This window comes from Pelophylax lessonae, assembly GCF_965119305.1.
Source record: "Pelophylax lessonae genome assembly, chromosome: 1".
In the NCBI taxonomy this organism is placed as follows: domain Eukaryota; kingdom Metazoa; phylum Chordata; class Amphibia; order Anura; family Ranidae; genus Pelophylax; species Pelophylax lessonae.
The window spans coordinates 370917876-370935871 of NC_138768.1; the positions used below are offsets into that span (position 1 = coordinate 370917876).

At 47.7% G+C, this 17996-nt stretch overlaps 1 protein-coding gene across 1 annotated transcript in view; it reads right to left on the bottom strand.

Moving 5' to 3' along the window:
* Positions 1-17996, bottom strand: part of SMC5 (structural maintenance of chromosomes 5) — a 193865-nt gene that overhangs the window by 148697 nt on the left and 27172 nt on the right. The window contains exons 6-7 of the mRNA XM_082243764.1: positions 11360-11500; positions 10461-10622 (exon numbers count right to left, since the gene is read on the bottom strand). Coding sequence (XP_082099890.1) covers positions 10461-10622; positions 11360-11500 — 303 coding nt within the window. The remainder of the gene's footprint in view (positions 1-10460; positions 10623-11359; positions 11501-17996) is intronic.

The window sequence follows — 17996 nt, forward strand, 5'->3', positions numbered from 1 at the left end:
CTCAAAATGGTCCCTTGTTTTACAGTGGATGAGATGGAAGCACCACTGCCGCAGCTGGGAGTCGGTGTCAGGCGCACGGGTGAAAAAGCCAGCGATCGGATTGGAAGCTGTCAAGCACGCAGCTGCAGACTGGTGCTTTGCACCTTTAGCGTGGCTAGACAGCGCTGCCTCTCCCATGTTCGAAATGTCAAACGTTTTACGACACACACTGTACATTTAGTACGTCCCGGGTCCTGATCTTTCTCCAGCCACCTCTCATACTTTTCATCATGAAGCCATACATTTTAAAGATGCATTTCCCTGGCATTGCTACCCTGTGAACGCACTAACTTTAGCTGAAACTGCGTTACCCCCATAAAGTTAACTTGTAATTTGACCAATACACTGTAACTGGAGAAAGAAGATTAATGGCCGCTCCTGCTTGGGGATAAAGCTTCAGTTTAGGCAGTCATGATGGAGGTGTACCCGGACTGGTATGGATGGCACAGTCAGATGCACAAAATGCGGCGCTTACTCTTTAGGCCCAAGCCACAGTCATGATGGAGGTGCAGGTGGACTGGTATGGATGGCACAGGTGCACAAATGCGGCGCTTACTCTTGTCTATACTCAGGGGTCAAGTCCTGGGAAAAAAAGTGTGGGGCTGTGGACATGATACAGGAGGTGGTCAAAGGCTGCAGACATAGTACAGGAGATGGTCAGAGGTTGCGGACATGGTAGAAGAGATGGTCAGAGACTGCAGACATGGTAGAAGAGATAGTCAGAGACTGCGGACATGATACAAGAGATGGTCAGAGACTGCGGACATGATACAAGAGATGGTCAGAGACTGCGGACATGATAGAAGATAGAAGAGCACTAGGGGGGCCGGAGAGCACAGCACTGGAGGAGCTGCATGGCACAGAGGGGGGAGGGGGACTGGAGAGAATTAAGGGGGGGGTTGAAAGCATTGCAGGGGGGTTGGAAGGCACAGGGGGGTGGAATCAGGGAAAACCAGGGGGATGGAGAGCACAGGGGGAGGGGGGGCGGGAACTGGAAATCACTGAGGGGGGAGCCAGGGAGCACAGGGGGGTGGAGAGCACTGCGGGGAGCTGAAGAGCACCAGGGGGGCTAAGAGCACATCGGGGGGGTAAAGAGCACTGGGGGGGGCTAAAGAGCACTGAGGGTGGGGGTTAATAGCACTGGGGGGGGTTAAGGAGCGCTGAGGGGGGCCAGCAAAGGAAGTTGTATAGGAGGGGGATGGGGCAGCTGCATATAGATGAATTTAACTTTCCAAATTCCTCCTGCAGCCGCTGAGAGGAGGAGTAACAAGAATTCAGCGACAGCATGAGGAATATGGAAAGTTCAATTCATCTCTATGCAGCTGCCCCATCCCATCCCCATCCTATCTAGCACACAAAACAAGACTCCTCAGGCACTCTCACTGACCTTCTTCCTGCCGCTGCGCTGCAGCTGCCTTCTTCACACGGAGATGCGGACACCGGCCTGACACCCCCCCCAGTGTGGCGATGCGGGCGGCCCGGCGGACACCCCCCCAGTGCAGCCCGACACCCCCCAGTGCGGCGATGGGGGTGGCCTGGCGGACACCCCCCAGTGCAGCCTGACCCCCACTAGTGCGGCGATGCGGGCGGCCCGGCGGACACCGGCCTCACACCCCCCCCAATGCGGCCTGACACCCCCCAGTGCGGCGATCTGAGTGGCACGGCTGACACCCCCCAGTGCGTCCTGACACCCCCCAGTGCGGCGATCCTAGTGGCCCGGCTGACACCCCCTAGTGCGCCCGCTGGTACGCCCCTGGGAGCGGGACAGTAAGTGCACGATTTCTTGGTTTCAGGTTCAGGCGGATCAATCCGCCGCAGAGTTCCTAGCCTGTCACGGTCTATTCATATTGAAAAGGCCAGTGACCAGGCTTCAGCTGTGCAGTGCTCTGCGGCTGATTAATCCGCCTAAACCCGAAACAGAGCAAATAGTCCACTTACTATCCCCCACTCCCACAGAATACAGGGGGCCCGGAGACATTTTCTAAATTAAATAGTTGCACATAATTCCATGACTTTTCCAAAACTTAGTGGGGTTTACTCATTTTCCATAACTTTTCCAGGCCTGGAAAGTGTCATGTCAAAATCCCATGACTTTTCCAGGATTTTCATGACCGTATGAACCCTGTTATATTTAAGGCTGCATTTACATCTTCTCATTCCCATAATGTGTAAAAAGCTTGTGTCGTGCTTGCGGTGCCATAAATGGCATCTCAAACCAAGATATCAAATTCCTGATTTTGTGCGTGGCAACAAATGTGACAAAATGCATGGTAAAAAAAAAAAAAAAAAAAAACAAGCAAAGCCAATGCCTAGAAAGGTGCAGGAGCTTCTTTTGGCCTGTTGGTCACACATAGGGCATTACATTCATGGGAAAACACACAAAAATAAAGCGCAGAAAAAAAAAAATGGGATTTTTGACTTGCCGAAAAATCCATTTCTCTGATGTTCATTGACGGACACAGCACCCACCCCTCTGCGGAGTTATTATTCTCCTGACACTGCTTGTTACAAAACTGAGTGGCTATAGCAGAGAGAGGGAGTGTACCCCCTAGGAGTAGCCAAAAATTTTTTTTTCTGCCTAGTGTCCTACTCCTGTAGGGGGCAGTGTAACCCAATGGTTATGAATACCAGAAGCTGTTTTCGTCAATGAGCATCAGAGAAATGGATTTTACGGTAAGTCAAAAATCCTTTTTTCTCTTTCGTTCAGTGACGCACACAGCTCCTGGTATTCATAACCATTGGGACGTCCCAAAGCAGTGTTAAACATGAGAGGTGGGAACAATCAAAAAATCCCCAAGGCTAAACATTAGCCAACCAGGCAACAGGGGCTCAACCAAACAACCAGAGCCCACCTGAAAAAAAAAAAACAATACACCCTTAATGAATGACATAAGCCATGGTTGTGGCATTGTCCGATTGAATGTGCACTGGAAAACCCTGAAGACGATCCGTCCAATGATCCAGACACAGTCTGATCACACAAATTCCAAGACATTGATTGGTAGTCTGGACTCTTCCAGTGTCCAGATTGCCTGAGCAGAATGCTTGCCGTGGACTCCTTCCTTGCCGGACAGGCTGGCATCCGTGGTGACCACTGTCCAATACACGGGGAGGAAGGATTTTCCCAGCCAAAACGCCGGAGAATTAAGCCACCATATCAAGGACTCCCTTGTTCCTTGACTCAGCTGGGTCTGATTTTCCAGACACTGGGGAGCCTTATCCCATTTGGTCAGAAGCTCCCTTTGCAGGGGCTTCGTATGGAACTGTGCAAACCGAACCGCCTCGAAGATAGACACCATCAGGCCCAGCTCCTGCATGCAAGTCCGGAGGGATGACCATCTGTTGGACAGCAGGAGGCAAATTGCAGCCTGCAATTATTGGAGTTTGTCCAGAGGAAGGAGCACTCTGGCTAAAGCAGAGTCTAGAGTCAGGCCCAGATACTCCAGCTTCATGAACGGAACCAGGGTAGACTTCTGAAAGTTCAGAATCCAGCCGAACTTCCACAGAGTTTGTATTGTGATCTCCAGGTTGTCCACCAGAGCAGAGGGAGACTCCGCTCGCAGAAGTCTAAGCAGACCAGTACCACGATCCCCCGTTAGCATAGCAAGGCTAGCACCGGGGCTGAAACTTTTGTGAAGACCCAAGGAGCAGAGGAGAGACCAAAAGGGTAACACCACAAACTGATAATGCTCCGCTCCCACAGAGAAAAAGTTGGTGACCGGCACATATTGGAATGTGAAGGTAGGCATCCTTGATAGAGGCGAGGAAATCCCCCTGATCCCCCCAGGACGCCACCACTGTTAGAATAGACTCCATTCTGAACATCTGTACCCCCCCCCCACAAAGCAGTTTAGCGCCCTGAAGTCCACAATTGGACGCACTTTGCCTTCCTTCCTGGGGACTGTGAACAGGTTTGAGAAAAAACCCTGAAAACGTCCCGAAATTGGAACTGGGACAAACAGGCCCTGTAAGTGGTCTGGGGGCAGGCGCAAGTCGGAAGGAAAAAAAAACCTTGCTGGGTAACAAGAGCGAAACTCGATCTTGTAGCTGGACCGAATGACTTCGTGAACCCACTTGTCTTGCACTAGGGAAGTCAACGGGTCCGTAAACCAGCTAAGACATCCACAGATATGGGTGAGGGCGCACTTTCATGCTGAAGGAGCCTTGTCCACGGGTCGGGAGAAGCCTTATCTTGGCTTACCAGACCAGGTTTGTTTGGATCCTACTGAAGAGGAGGCTTTGAGCCCTTGTCAGTTGACCCTGAAGGATGAAAAAAAACTTCTTATGACCTGAGAAGGAGGGCCCACGTCTACCTTAGTAGCCTGTGGAAGAAAAGTACTCTTCCCCCTCTGTGAGACCTTTAATAAGGTCATCCAGGGTAGCTCCAAACAGGCGATCTCCTTGGAAAGGAAGATCAGTCAAGGCCTTTTTTTAAGTCTAATCCGCAGACCAGCATTTGAGCCAAAAGACACGCCGAAGGACCAAATCCAAAGAGGAATCACAGATAAACTGCAGCCCCTAGACAAGCTAATCCGCCAGCTCGGCAAAGGCAGGTGGGAGCTGTTCCCCCCTCTAGGTCATGGCATGAATATGGGGCTGGTTGGGAGAATGAGGAGTTTAATGGTTAGACCACATACCAAAAATTGGAACAAAGAGGAGGAACCCCCCAGTGGGACTTTAAAGGTCTTCAAAAATAGACCACTGCTGTTAGGCAATGAAAAGAGTATATATGACCCTCCAGGTCATGGCATGAGAGCTTAGCCCACTTGGTCAGAGTTTGCGAAACTAGGGCAACGATGAATACCGGCCTCATTGCTGAACCAGCCAGAGTGTACATATGGTGGGCAACAGCCTCCGCCTTCCAGTCAGACAGATCCTTGGAACATCCTTAAAAAAAAAAGAACACACTGGTGAGCTCAGCAACACCAAAAGACCCGGAAGACCACGGAAAACAACTGTGGTGGATGACCAAAGAATTATTTCCCTGGTGAAGAAAACACCCTTCACAACAGTTGTCCAGATCAAGAACACTCTCCAGGAGGTAGGTGTATGTGTGTCAAAGTCAACAATCAAGAGAAGACTTCACCAGAGTGAATACAAAGGGTACACCACAATATGTAAACCATTGGTGAGCCTCAAAAACAGGAAGGCCAGATTAGAGTTTGCCAAACAACATCTAAAAAAGCCTTTGCAGTTCTGGAACAACATCCTATGGACAGATGAGACCAAGATCAACTTGTACCAGAGTGATGGCAAGAAAAGAGTATGGGGAAGTAAAGGAACTGCTCATGATCCAAAGCATACCACCTCATCAGTGAAGCATGGTGGTGGTAGCGTCATGGCGTGGGCATGTATAGCTGCAAATGGAACTGGTTCTCTTGTATTTATTGATGATGTGACTGCTGACAAAAGCAGCAGGATGAATTTTGAAGTGTTTCGGGCAATATTATCTGCTCATATTCAGCCAAATGCTTCAGAACTCATTGGACGGCACTTCACAGTGCAGATGGACAATGACCCGAAGCATACTGCGAAAGCAACCAAAGAGTTTTTTAAGGGAAAGAAGTGGAATGTTATGCAATGGCCAAGTCAATCACCTGACCTGAATCCAATTGAGCATGCATTTCACTTGCTGAAGACAAAACTGAAGGGAAAATGCACAAGAACAAGCAGGAACTAAGGACAGTTGCAGTAGAGGCCTGGTAGAGCATCAACAGGGATGAAACCCAGCATCTGGTGATGTCTATGCGTTCCAGACTTCAGGCTGTAATTGACTGCACAGGATTTGCAACCAAATATTAAAAAGTGAAAGTTTGATTTATGATTGTTAATCTGTCCCATTACTTTTGGTCCCTTAAAAAGTGTGAGGCACATATACAAACTGTTGTAATTCTTACACCGTTCACCTGATTTGGATGTAAATACCCTCAAATTAAAGCTGAAAGTCTGCAGTTAAAGCACATCTTGTTTGTTTAATTTAAAATCCATTGTGGTGTATAGAGCCAAAAAGATTAGAATTGTGTCGATGTCCCAATATTTATGGACCTGACTGTACTTCTTAAGAAGGGACTGCTCATAGGGGTAGTGCCTAGTAAAGCGCTTAGGGACCCCACTGGACACTTTGGTCGTCCGCACTCTTTAGCAACAATTCTGTCAAAAAAGGCAGGGAAAGGAAACACCTTTGCCGCTCTGGATGACTTGTGAGTACCAAAGGGAACCTGCGTCCTCCATCTTCAGGGTCTCACGCACAGATACAATCAGTGCATCCACCAGTGGCTTTTCGTGTGCGGACGCAGATGTGGAGGAATCATCCTCACTATCAGAGGATTCCGGTCGCATTGGTTGCAGACCCAGCAAGGGGACCCACGTCCGCGGTGGCCGAATCAGATTCAGGATCTGATGAGACAGATGAGGCAGGGGAAACCGAGGGGGCGCTTTTTGCTAGCCCGCTGCCCGCAAGCCACCCCCACCTGGGACACAAGGGACTCCAGGACCACCATAAGTGCAGAGGGGAGATCAGGTAAGGGGATCTCCTCTGAGGGAGGGGATCGGGTGGTGTTCTCCAAAGACTCCATAAGTCACCAGGGGGACCCCACAAAAAATTTTTAAACACTGCTAAGGGACAACCCCCACCCCACTGGCAGCACCACCTGGCCGCCAGGCACAAAGCACCAGCGAGCTCCAGCAGAGAGGGAGAGGACCCCACCAGACTCACCACCCGCAGAGACAAGCACCTGCAGCCAGCAGGATAATCTGCACTACACATGCAGCGATCAGGAAGTAAAATGATCCAGGAGTCAGCACCAGGGGATGAGGATGGGCTCCCACCACCAAAAGCACTGCCCACAGGGCTCCACTGTCATTGCCGCCGCTATTTTCAATGGCAAACCACAGAAAAATGGCTGCCGGACTACACAAACATAGGTCGCTGTGTATAGAACACACAGGCTACAACAAAATGGCGGCCCGAGGCATACAGGGTCCCAGTATTGGGAGAGCAGGCCTCAAGGACAGATCCAGGCAGGATAGGGGACCCTGGCAGGACCCCCCACCCGGTACAAACCCCCCCCCCATGCACAGTCGATTGTCCGGTCGCCTGTGGCGCACCCCCCCCCCGGCCCCCATTGCCAGTCACCACCCTGCCCCCAAACCTAGGAAAGTGGCCAGACTACCCAAACAGCCCCAGCGTATGCAGAAGGGGGGGGGCTGGTAGGATGAGGGACTCGGCAAGGCGGGGATGCCTGGGGGAAGGAGGGGCACCACGTCCAGGAGGGGAACACGTCTACCCCAAAACCCTACAGGAGGAGAGGGGGGGGCAGCTCTCACCATACCAGGAGGGCACCGCTCCAGGCAGAACCCCTCTCCATCTAAATGGGGGGAGGGGGCTGGCAGCCAGGAGGAACACTGCGACTCGGGCCGAGACCCGTGCGTATGCGACCTCGCGAGGCATTTATCTCGCAGGCTAGCCCCCGTCCAGTGGGGCCATGTCACCGCCGACCTAGGACGGAGCTGAGGTCTGCGCACGCTCGGTGGCCAGATTGGGGTGACTACTGGATCAAGATTATTCAGCCCGTCGCCCAGTCCGGCAGTTGATTGTAGATCTCACAGGAAAAATCCAGGAAAAAAATAAAATAAAATTCTATCTAAAAAAGAAAAAATTACCAAAGATCCCAGCAAGGAACTAAGTACTTACTCCTTACTCCTGACTAGGAAGAAAACAAAAACTGAGTGGCTACAGCAGAGAGAGGGAGTATAATCTCTGGAACTGCCCATGGGTGTAGCCAGAATTTTTTTCTCCCCTCTCTGCTTAGAGATGCTCAGTTTTGTAACAAGCAGTAACAGACGCATAAAAACTCCTTACAGGGGTGGGTGCTGTGTCTGTCAAACTCAGAGAAAAGTATTTTATGGAGTACAAAAATCCTATTTTCTCTTCCATTCATTGACAGACACAGCTCCATATTCTTTACCGTAGGGGCGTCCCAAAGCAGTGCCAAACATGAGGGGTGGGAATAACAAATCCAAAGCTAAAACACAAGCCAATCCAGGTAACAGTAGCTCAACTAGAACAGGAGCCCAACCTAAAATAAACCTTAAGAGGGAAAAACAGATCCTCTAAATCACAGCTCAAAAAAACTTTGCAGATGCCAAAAACATTCACTTTGTAAAACTTTGAAAAAGTATGCACCGACGACCAGAAGGCCCAAGAAGCACTAAGTGCCCGAGTAAAATGTGTCGTCACAGGGAAGGGGGGAATCAGACCCGTAAGTGAATAAGCCTGGGTCACCATCTGTCTCATCCATCTGGATATGGTAGCAGAGGAAGCAGAAAGCCCCTTCCGCAGCCCGTCCATAATCACAAAGAGGGAGTCTGACCGCCCTGAAGGGACTCAGTGGCTGCCAAACAACATCCAGAGTAAAAAAGGCAAATTCCCTGGGATGAGCCGGCCTGGGACACAAGGACGGCAGCACAATATCCTCATTCAAATGGAAACAGAGACAACATTTGGGAGGAACAATGGCTGTGCTCGCTGGATGGTGGATTAAAAAAAATATTACACATGCCATTTGTCTTCTGTGCACCAGCCTATAGTGTAATTTTAAAAGTGAGTGGCTATTTTTTAATAAATAGGGTTTGTTTTATGGAAAGCACTAGGATTGTTTTTTTAGGCTTTATTTTGGAGTTTGCGTTCGCGGAGATGGTGAATGTTATACAGTGAAAGCAGAAAGCAGATCTGTAGGAGATACAGGAAGGATCTGACTGCATCCATAGATTACCCTTAGAGGGACAAGTGCATAAAACCCATATACTTATAGGTCACAACGGTAAGTAAGCGGCTAATGGTGGTGGTTACATATAGTGTGTATAATATAAAAGGAACAAGCACTTTCCAGTGGATTTTGTTGTTGTAAAGCACAGACACTTGGACTTTCTTTTTTCATCTTTTCAGTTTTGGAATTATAGGAGGACTTTATTCTACATATTTGATGCATGTTGGACTTTTGTATTGTTATATATGTATAATCGTCTATATAGTGGAACACAAGTGTGGCACAGAATCACTTTAGGTTGCAATATTTTAGCACATTGAAATGAGTGGTATAATTTCAGATTTCAGCAGCAGCACCCTATTTTTTATATTGCATTTTATTTTCACATAGTTGTGTGCAAGGGTTTTTGTTTTCATTTATTGCACATGCTTAGTTTACAGAGAGTTTCTATGCGGGGCATTTCCTCCCCCTCACATCTGAGCAGCCCATGTGACTATAGTCACACATGTGGGCATACACACAGTTGTAAATGGCAACCCACTCCCTCCCTTCTCCTCCATACCCACTAACCAGCTAAACACAATGGAGACAATATAATACATGTAAATTGATGGAGACTTCATCTCCCTGTTATTCTAATTTACAGGCTGGAGGGGCGTGACACAGACTGTGACTGAAAGAAATCTGCCCACACCATGTAATTGCCAAAAATTATGAAGATTTGATTCCAAATATATATTTGGACGATGATTTAATACAGTTTATTGATCTTAATAATTTATTTTTATTCTGTATCTCAAAGGCTACTTTTTTTGAACATATGACCAGAAGCAGAGGACTAGAACCTCCTCCTGCTTAGGTTTCCTTGCAGATAGGCTGGGAAAGAGCTGGGCCATGTGACAGCTTTATATCGCTTTGAAAATAGGTACTTACTTTTTTTTTTTTTTTATTAATTAAAATAATTACAGTGCTATCATCCACATACAGAAATAAAAGGGACAATGTAAGTTAAACAGTGTGTGTTTAATATCACTTTAATGCTATTTCGCTACTGAGACTTGCTATATTATTATTATATAGTATTTATATAGCGCCAACCATTTACGCAGCACTTTACATCTTGAGGGTAGACAGTACTAATACAATACACTTTAATACAGTAGGAATCAGAGGACCCTGCTCGTTAGAGCTTACAATCTAAGAGGGACGGTCTTTATGGCTATGCCCTGTCTGTGATCTTCCACTGTCCAATGAGAATGCCTCAGGAGTCAATAACTCACAGTCATCGGACAAGGGATTGAAGTTGCTTTCCAGGGAAAGTGAGGCTGCTGTAAAAGTGAAACTAAATCAGGAAGGTGCACAGATACTTTTCTGCTCAATATAGATAACAGCAACAGTGTATTGCTGCGTCAGCTCTACAGCAGGAACATCACGCTTAATGTTTTTAAACTTATTACATGTTAACTCTACAGTGGGACAAAAATTTCTGAAGTGGCAGGTACTGTATATAGCAGGTGCCTCCAGCTGCCAACATACTGCCTCTGAAACTCTATGGAGCCCACCATGCCCCCATCCTTCCCAATACTTTGGGCACTCTGTAAGCATCCTGGTTTGTAAGCTTCCTCGTGTACAGGAACATCAGTGAGCACTTACTTTTTCTTTAATTCTTGCATCGATTTGCTTTTGCTGCTTATCATACTGCTGGATTTGTTGATTCAGAGGCGCTTGATATTCTTGTTTTCTCTTAAGTTCTTCTTTTAACTTATCACGTTTTTGTTTCACTTCTTCATATTGTTGACGGCAATTTTCATATTCCTAATGAGGGAAAGTATAACATGAAGCCAATAGCAAAAAACATACAACAGTACATACCTTCCAACTTTTTTAAAATGGGAATATGGGACGCCCATTAGCAAATGTATGTAGGCATAGGACATACCCCGCCATGCCCACTTAAAGGAGAGAAAAAAAAAAAGGAAAGGATTTAAACCCACAATTTCTTTTTTTTTTTTAACCACTACTATTCCTTTATACTGACATCATCCAGAAGGAAGTTATTCCTGTGGGTAAAACAGTGAACACCGCATTCTACGAGGAAGTTTTGAAACAGTTGCTATGGTGCATTCGCCGTATTCAGCCAGAGTTGCACAGGACTGGACAGTGGGATAACGCGCCTGCGCACTGTTCAATCAGTGTGTACCAATTTTTGGCTCAGTGCAGTGTACCTGTTCTCGATCATCCACTGTACTCCCCTGATCTGGTGCCTACGGACTTCTTTCGGTTTTCCCTTCTTTCACGAAAGGCGCACGTTTTTCAGACGTGGTGGTAATCTAAGAATGTGTGACAGCGGTACTGCGATCGATTCCTAAAGAAGGCTTTGCTGACAGTTTCCAAAAGCTTTATGAACGTTGCCAAAACCGTGGTTGTAAAGGATGGCGATTATTTTGAAGGCCAATAAAAAGGTAATTCTGTTTTGTTTGTTTTTTTATATCATTCACTGAACTTTTTAGACACACAGTCAACAAAAAATGTAAATTAAAAGGGAATCTTACCACCCAAGGTCGTTTCCTCTCCAGCATCTTGATTTTATCAAGGTGACGCTTCCTTTCATAATATCTCTCAACATCCTGCTTGTAGCGTTCATTTCCTTGCTTCAATTTTTCTAAAACCTCTTCGTGACCTTTACATTTATTCTGAAAAATTCAAAAAAAGTCACTAGGAGCTACCGAAATCACCACAATTTCAACATTGTTTTCCCTATCTAAAAAGAGCTTTGCAAGGATAAAGACTTTGGACGAATTCACACTAGATAGAATTTCAGGAATTTTTCCACAAAAATTGCAGAACATAAAATATAAATATTCATGCACATACATACAATAACTAGAGATGTGCCAAAATTTTCGGAGGCCGAAACATATGGGCCGAAAATGGCGTTATCTGCATTTTGCCGAGAAGAGAAAACAGTGCTAACTTGCCGAAAACGCTTTTAGTTCCTTTTCACACTATTGTGATGTGGGAACACTGCGAATATACCGCGTGTTCCCACATCGCATCCGCAGCACAGGCAGTTCACACTGCCCTATGTAACACACTGAGGGTGTCAATTCAAGGTTAACGACTACCCCAGATTAGATCGCATATCGCAGTGCGATCTGACAGTTCGCACAGGAATCGGATCGCACTAGTGTGAACCACCATGCGATCTGATTCTGCTGCGGACCAAAAAAAGGGTCCTGTGCGTGTTCACTGCGATTGCGGTGTGAATTCAGCCATACAGACATTGCATGTGATTTTAGGAGCAGTGCGCTCCGAATCATATGCAATGTCTGTGATTGCAATAGTGTGATCCGGCACTTACTGTGATTATGGTGTGTTTTTCAAAAGGTCATGTAACTCAAAAACTGCTTTAAAAAAAATGCAACACGGGTGTGTTATTGAAGCGCTCTTGCTGCCTTTTTACTGCATTTCAACAGGGAGTTGCGTTTTTGGTGCGGTTTTTGTAACTGACAAAAAATGCAGCAAGCAGGATTTTTAACACCACAATGGAAGTGCAACAAACACCCCCCCAAGCAATTTTTTGGTGCAGCGAAGGTAATACAACTAAGGGGCTCACGGGCTCTCATCAAGAAAGTCCAACTAAGCCCATCCTTTTTGCCTAGCTTCTCCATTCATAAAAGCCTTACTACAGCTTCTATGAATGGAACAAAATCTTTGAAAGGAAGATAGACGGATGAGTGATGGTTCTGCCCCCTTCATTTATAGATCTTACTTTACTCTTAGACGTTGTAGTATAGCTTCTATGAATGTAGCAGCTGGGAAGAAAGTTTACAGCAGTAGGGGTGGTGGAGGAGCAGGAACAGAGGAAGGCTTCAACTAAAAGAATAGGAATAAGCATAAGGAACACATCCTAATAAGTTATATTCCTTGTGCTGATTTTTCTGTTATTTCAGCAACACTTAGGCTTTACTTACTGAATTACACTGCAGTTCTATTTTAAAGAAGTTTTAGAGGGACAAAGTCTCAAGCAAAAACCTGTTAACCACTTCAGTACTAGCAGTACTCAAGTAGTATATACGCTTTTGTTACCACGCCATGTTTCAGTTTTTAATGCTCTGATAGTTTGACTGACAATTACCCAGTCATGCAACACTGTACCCAAATATATATATTATCATTTTTCTTTTGGTAGCATTTAAAATCTAGTGCATGTTTTTTCTATTATGTAATGCAGGGGTCGACAACCTATGGCCCGCATCCGACCTGCCACTGCAAAATGTCCAGCCCGTCAGTGCCCATGTGCACCCGGCTCACTGACATTTTCGCCACTCTCTTCTTCATTGGACAGTGGCCGGTATCACAGGGCTAAATAGGGGCGGGAGCTGCTGGAGTTGATTTTTCACATACATTAAACAGCAGCAGTGTTAATTTCGTCGACTAAAATATTTTCGTTGACTAAATTAACCACTTAAGCCCCGGAAGATTTTACCCCCTTCCTGACCAGGGCCTATTTTGCGATTCGGCACTGCGAGACTTTAACGGACAATTGCGCAGTCGTGCGACGCTGTACCTAAACGAAATTGACGTCTTTTTTTTCCCACAGAGCTTTCTTTTGGTGGTATTTGATCACCTGTGCGATTTTTTGATCATGCGCTATAAACAAAAAAAGAGCAACAATTTTGCAAAAATAACAATATTTTTCACATTTTTTTTATATGAAATCCCCCCCCCCCCAAAAAAAAAATGTAAAAATCAAAATTTTTTAACATTTTAGGCCAAATTTGTTTTCTGCTACATATGTTTGGTAAAAAAAAAAAAAAAAAAAAAAAAAAAAATCGCAAAAAGCGTATTTTGATTGGTTTGCGCAAAAGTTATTGCGTTTACTAACTAAGGGAAAGATTTAGGTCATTTTTATTGTTTTTTTTTTTTAACGAGTAATGGCGGCGATCTGCGATTTTTTTTGCGGGACTGCGACATTGCGGCCGACAGATCGGACCTTTGACTGACATTTTTGACACTTTTGGGGGTACCAGTGACATTACTACAGTAATCAGTGCTATACATATGCACTGTTACTGTAAAAATTACACTGGGAGGGAAGGGGTAAACTTTATTGGAGAGGGAGGGGTTAAGTGTGTCCCTAAGGGCATGATTCTAACTGTCATTGGATGTGGCTGTGTGTGCAACAGCTACATAGTAGGATCGTGTAGTCTCTGCAGTTAGATCAGGGAGAATGACAGGCGGCTTTGTTTACATTAGCCACCTACCTTCCCCCCTCTCCAGCGGGAGATCGCGAGTGACCGGCGGACATCGGAGCCGCCGGTCACTCGCGCGGGGATGTCAGGGAACGAGCGGGGACGGGAGCGCGCCTCCGGCGGCACGTGCTCGCCCCCTAGAGGCTCCTGGGCGAGCGACGTAGCCCTACGTTGGTTTGCCCAGGAGAGCCAGGCTGCCGCAGTAAATAGTCGTGCGGCGGTCAGCAAGTGGTTAATGTGAAAAGTTAACTTCAGCAGTTCCCACCCCCATCCAGCCCCGTAATACCGGCCGATCTCTGCTCTGTTGTACAGTTGTGTAAGGTAGGAGAGTTCTACCTACAGTGTGTGTGTTTGTGTGGGGTGCAGAGGACACCGCAGTGGGGAGAGGGGGTGCAGGGGACACTGCAATAAGGGGGGGACCCTATTAGGTACCCCATCTCCCCTGAGGACAGGGACCCCATTTCCCCTGGGGATGGGAACCCCATCTCCCCCAAGAGCATGAACCTCATCTTCAGACCATGCAGGCTGGCAGGGCTGGTGTCAGCCACCTTTGGGTGCCAGGATGGGGGAGGGGGCAGTAAAATCCGAATCCTCAGCCACGTGCACCCTCAGGGTAAACTGGCTTTGCATTAGTGAAGCACCTTAAAACGTAACTCCACTTTTGTTGAAAAAAAAATACATTCCCCTATGAGTGATCTCTGTAAATTGCAGGGATTTTAACAAACGTTGTTGCAGATTCCCACCTTTTGTTATTCTGAAGGAATCATTGTTTGTTCCTCCTTGCCTCTGTGCTGAGGGGATCTAATGGGAGTGGTTTCATAATTATCAATCAGCTGTGGCAGTTGTGGGACACTGAGGAAAGCTGCTGGACCTGCATCCCTTTAGATGTGTTCCTATTGGGAGTATCTCACCAAAAATAAAATTTTTGTTGCAGGGGATACCAGAAATCTGACTTGTAGCTTAAGGCAGACTTCTGGGAAAATTGGTGAGCCAATCACACAAGCAGGAAATAATGTTTCTGGGGGGCGGTCAGTACACATTCAGTGTACATAACACCTCCAGGTAGCCATATTTTATTGCATTTTCAGAAAATTACAACAGCTGCAGATTGAAAAGGAAAGGTCATTTTTAATAACATTCAATTACGATATGATTTGTGTTGCAATTGTAAATGCTTTGTTTTTTTTCCCCCCCACAAAAGTGGAGTTACCCTTTAAAGTGAGGTAAACTTGTACTGGTATTATTATTATTATGTTAGGATTATTACTTTCATTTATTTATTAGCAGGTAATTGTGGCCCTCCTGATGTTAAGCAAGAAAGACCAAAAAATTGTGATTGCTTCTATTTACATTTCTTTTTTTTTTTGCTGTAAAAAATTCCCAGTCATTAGTGGTTAGTGGCACTTGAAACCCCATTTTTATAAAAAAAAAAAAAAACACACACACACAAACAAACAAAAGTAGCAGTATTCAGGGGGCTAAGCAGGTACAGTAACATAATAAAAAAAAAAAAAAAGAAGAAGGTTTAAAATAGGGATCGACCGATTATCGGAGACACCGATACATCGAGGGCCGGTATGCACTTTCCCCGATGTATCGGAATCGGCCCCGGAAGTTACCGATATTGCCGATCTTGTCGTGACGTCATTGCGTACATTGCGCTGCACACAAAACCGCCTCCCACACCTGCGCGGCGCACACTTGACGTCATTCTCCGCACGTTGCACACGTTCTACCTTCTAAGACCATCTCCCACGCCTCGGTCAGCCTCGTGTGCAGCCAGCTGCAGTCTGGTCACGGTGCTTACGGTGCCAGGCAGCCACACACAGGCCCTGGCCTCAGCCACCCACCACAGGGTGCCAGCCAGCCAGCCACCACAGAGTGCCAGCCAGCCACCCACTCCACAACAGAGTGCAAGCAGCCAGCCACCCACCCCTCATCAGGGATCCAGCAAGCCACCCACAGGTGACACCAAGCCAGCCACTCGCCACCACACAGTGTTCCAGCAAGCCAGCCACCCACAACAGGCCAGGGTGAGTGACACCAAGCCGGCCACCCACAACAGGGTGACACCAAGCAAGGCAGCCACCCACCACAGTGTTCCAGCAAGCCAGCCACCCACAACAGGGTGACACTAAGCCAGCCACCCACAACAGGGTGACACCAAGCAAGCCACCCACAACAGGGTGACACCAAGCCAGCCAAACATCAAAGTGTTCCAGCAAGCCAGGCAGCCACCCACAACAGGGCGACACCAAGCCAGCCACCCACAACAGGGCGACACCAAGCCAGCCACCCACAACAGGGCGACACCAAGCCAGCCGCCCACAACAGGGCGACACAAAGCCAGCCAACCACAACAGGGCGACACAAAGCCAGCCACCCACCACAGAGTGACTCCAAGTCAGCTACCCACCACAGTGTTCCAGCAAGCCAGCCACCCACAACAGGGTGACACCAAGCCAGCCACCCACCACAGTGTTCCAGCAAGCCAGCCAACCACAACAGGGTGACACCAAGCCAGCCAACCACAACAGGGTGACACCAAGCCAGCCACCCACCACAATGTTTCAGCAAGCCAGCCACCCACCACAGTGTTCCAGCAAGTCAGTCACCCACCACAGTGTTCCAGCAAGCCAGCCACCCACAACAGGTTGACACCAACCCAACCACCCACCACAGTGTTGCAGCAAGCCAGCCACCCACAACAGGGTGACACCAAGCCAGCCACCCACCACAGTGTTCCAGAAAGCCAGCCACCTACCACAGTGTTCCAGCAAGCCAGCCACCCACAACAGGGTGACACCAAGCCAGCCACCCACCACAGTGTTCCAGAAAGCCAGCCACCTACCACAGTGTTCCAGCAAGCCAGCCACCCACAACAGGGTGACACCAAGCCAGCCACCCACCACAGTGTTCCAGCAAGCCAGCCACCCACCCACCACAGTGTTCCAGCAAGCCAGCCACCAACAACAGGGTGACATCAAACCAGCCACCTACCACAATTCTCCAGCAAGCCACCCACCACAGTGTTCCAGCAACCCAGCCACCCACAACAGGGTGACACCAAGCCACCCACACTGCCAGGCGTCAGCCACCAACCCAAAACAGGGTGCCAGCCAGCCACCAAAACTTCATTGTCTCTTTCAAATTGCAATGGAGATTGATGAGGACAGAAAAAGTAAAAGTGTGGTCTGGGACCATTTCTCGTCTTAAACATCTCCAGAAAAAGCAGCAGTGTGCAACGCATACACAAACAATATAAACATGGGATCAGTAACTGCAAAAATACGTCAAATCATTGGGCCCATCTAAGAGTTCATCATATTCAATTATATCATGCAGCACAGAGGGTTCGTGCGGTTCGTGCGGCAAGGGAGAGAGGAGGAAGGAAGAGGAGCTGCGGGGACACGTGCGGGGGAAGCCGCACAAGGGGTGCGGGTGCACCGTGCAGGGACCAGCAACTGAGCGGAGGTGGAGGACGGGAGCCGAGGCAGAGAGCGGCGGAGGTCAGAACCCGCCTTCCTTAGTGCCTGGAAGAAGAGGAGGAGGACCGTCCGTGCCCAGTGAGGAGGAGGAGACATCCGTCCCAGTGTGTGTGTGTGTGTGTGTGTGTGTGTCAGCAGCTGTGAGTAGAGCAGCAGCTGCAAACAGGGGGAAAGCTGTGTGACTGTACTCTGTAAGAAATCAATAGCTGTTTGTCTGTACTGCGACTGACTGCTGTGTGACTGTCTCTGCAACTGAGTACCTGGTAAGTATCCTTGCGACTGGTAAGTATCCTTGCGACTGGTGAGTATCTTTGCGACTGGTGAGTATCTTTGCGACTGGTGAGTGTCCTTGCGACTGGTGAGTATCCTTGCGACTGGTGAGTATCCTTGCGACTGGTGAGTATCTTGCGACTGGTGAGTGTCCTTGCGACTGGTGAGTATCCTTG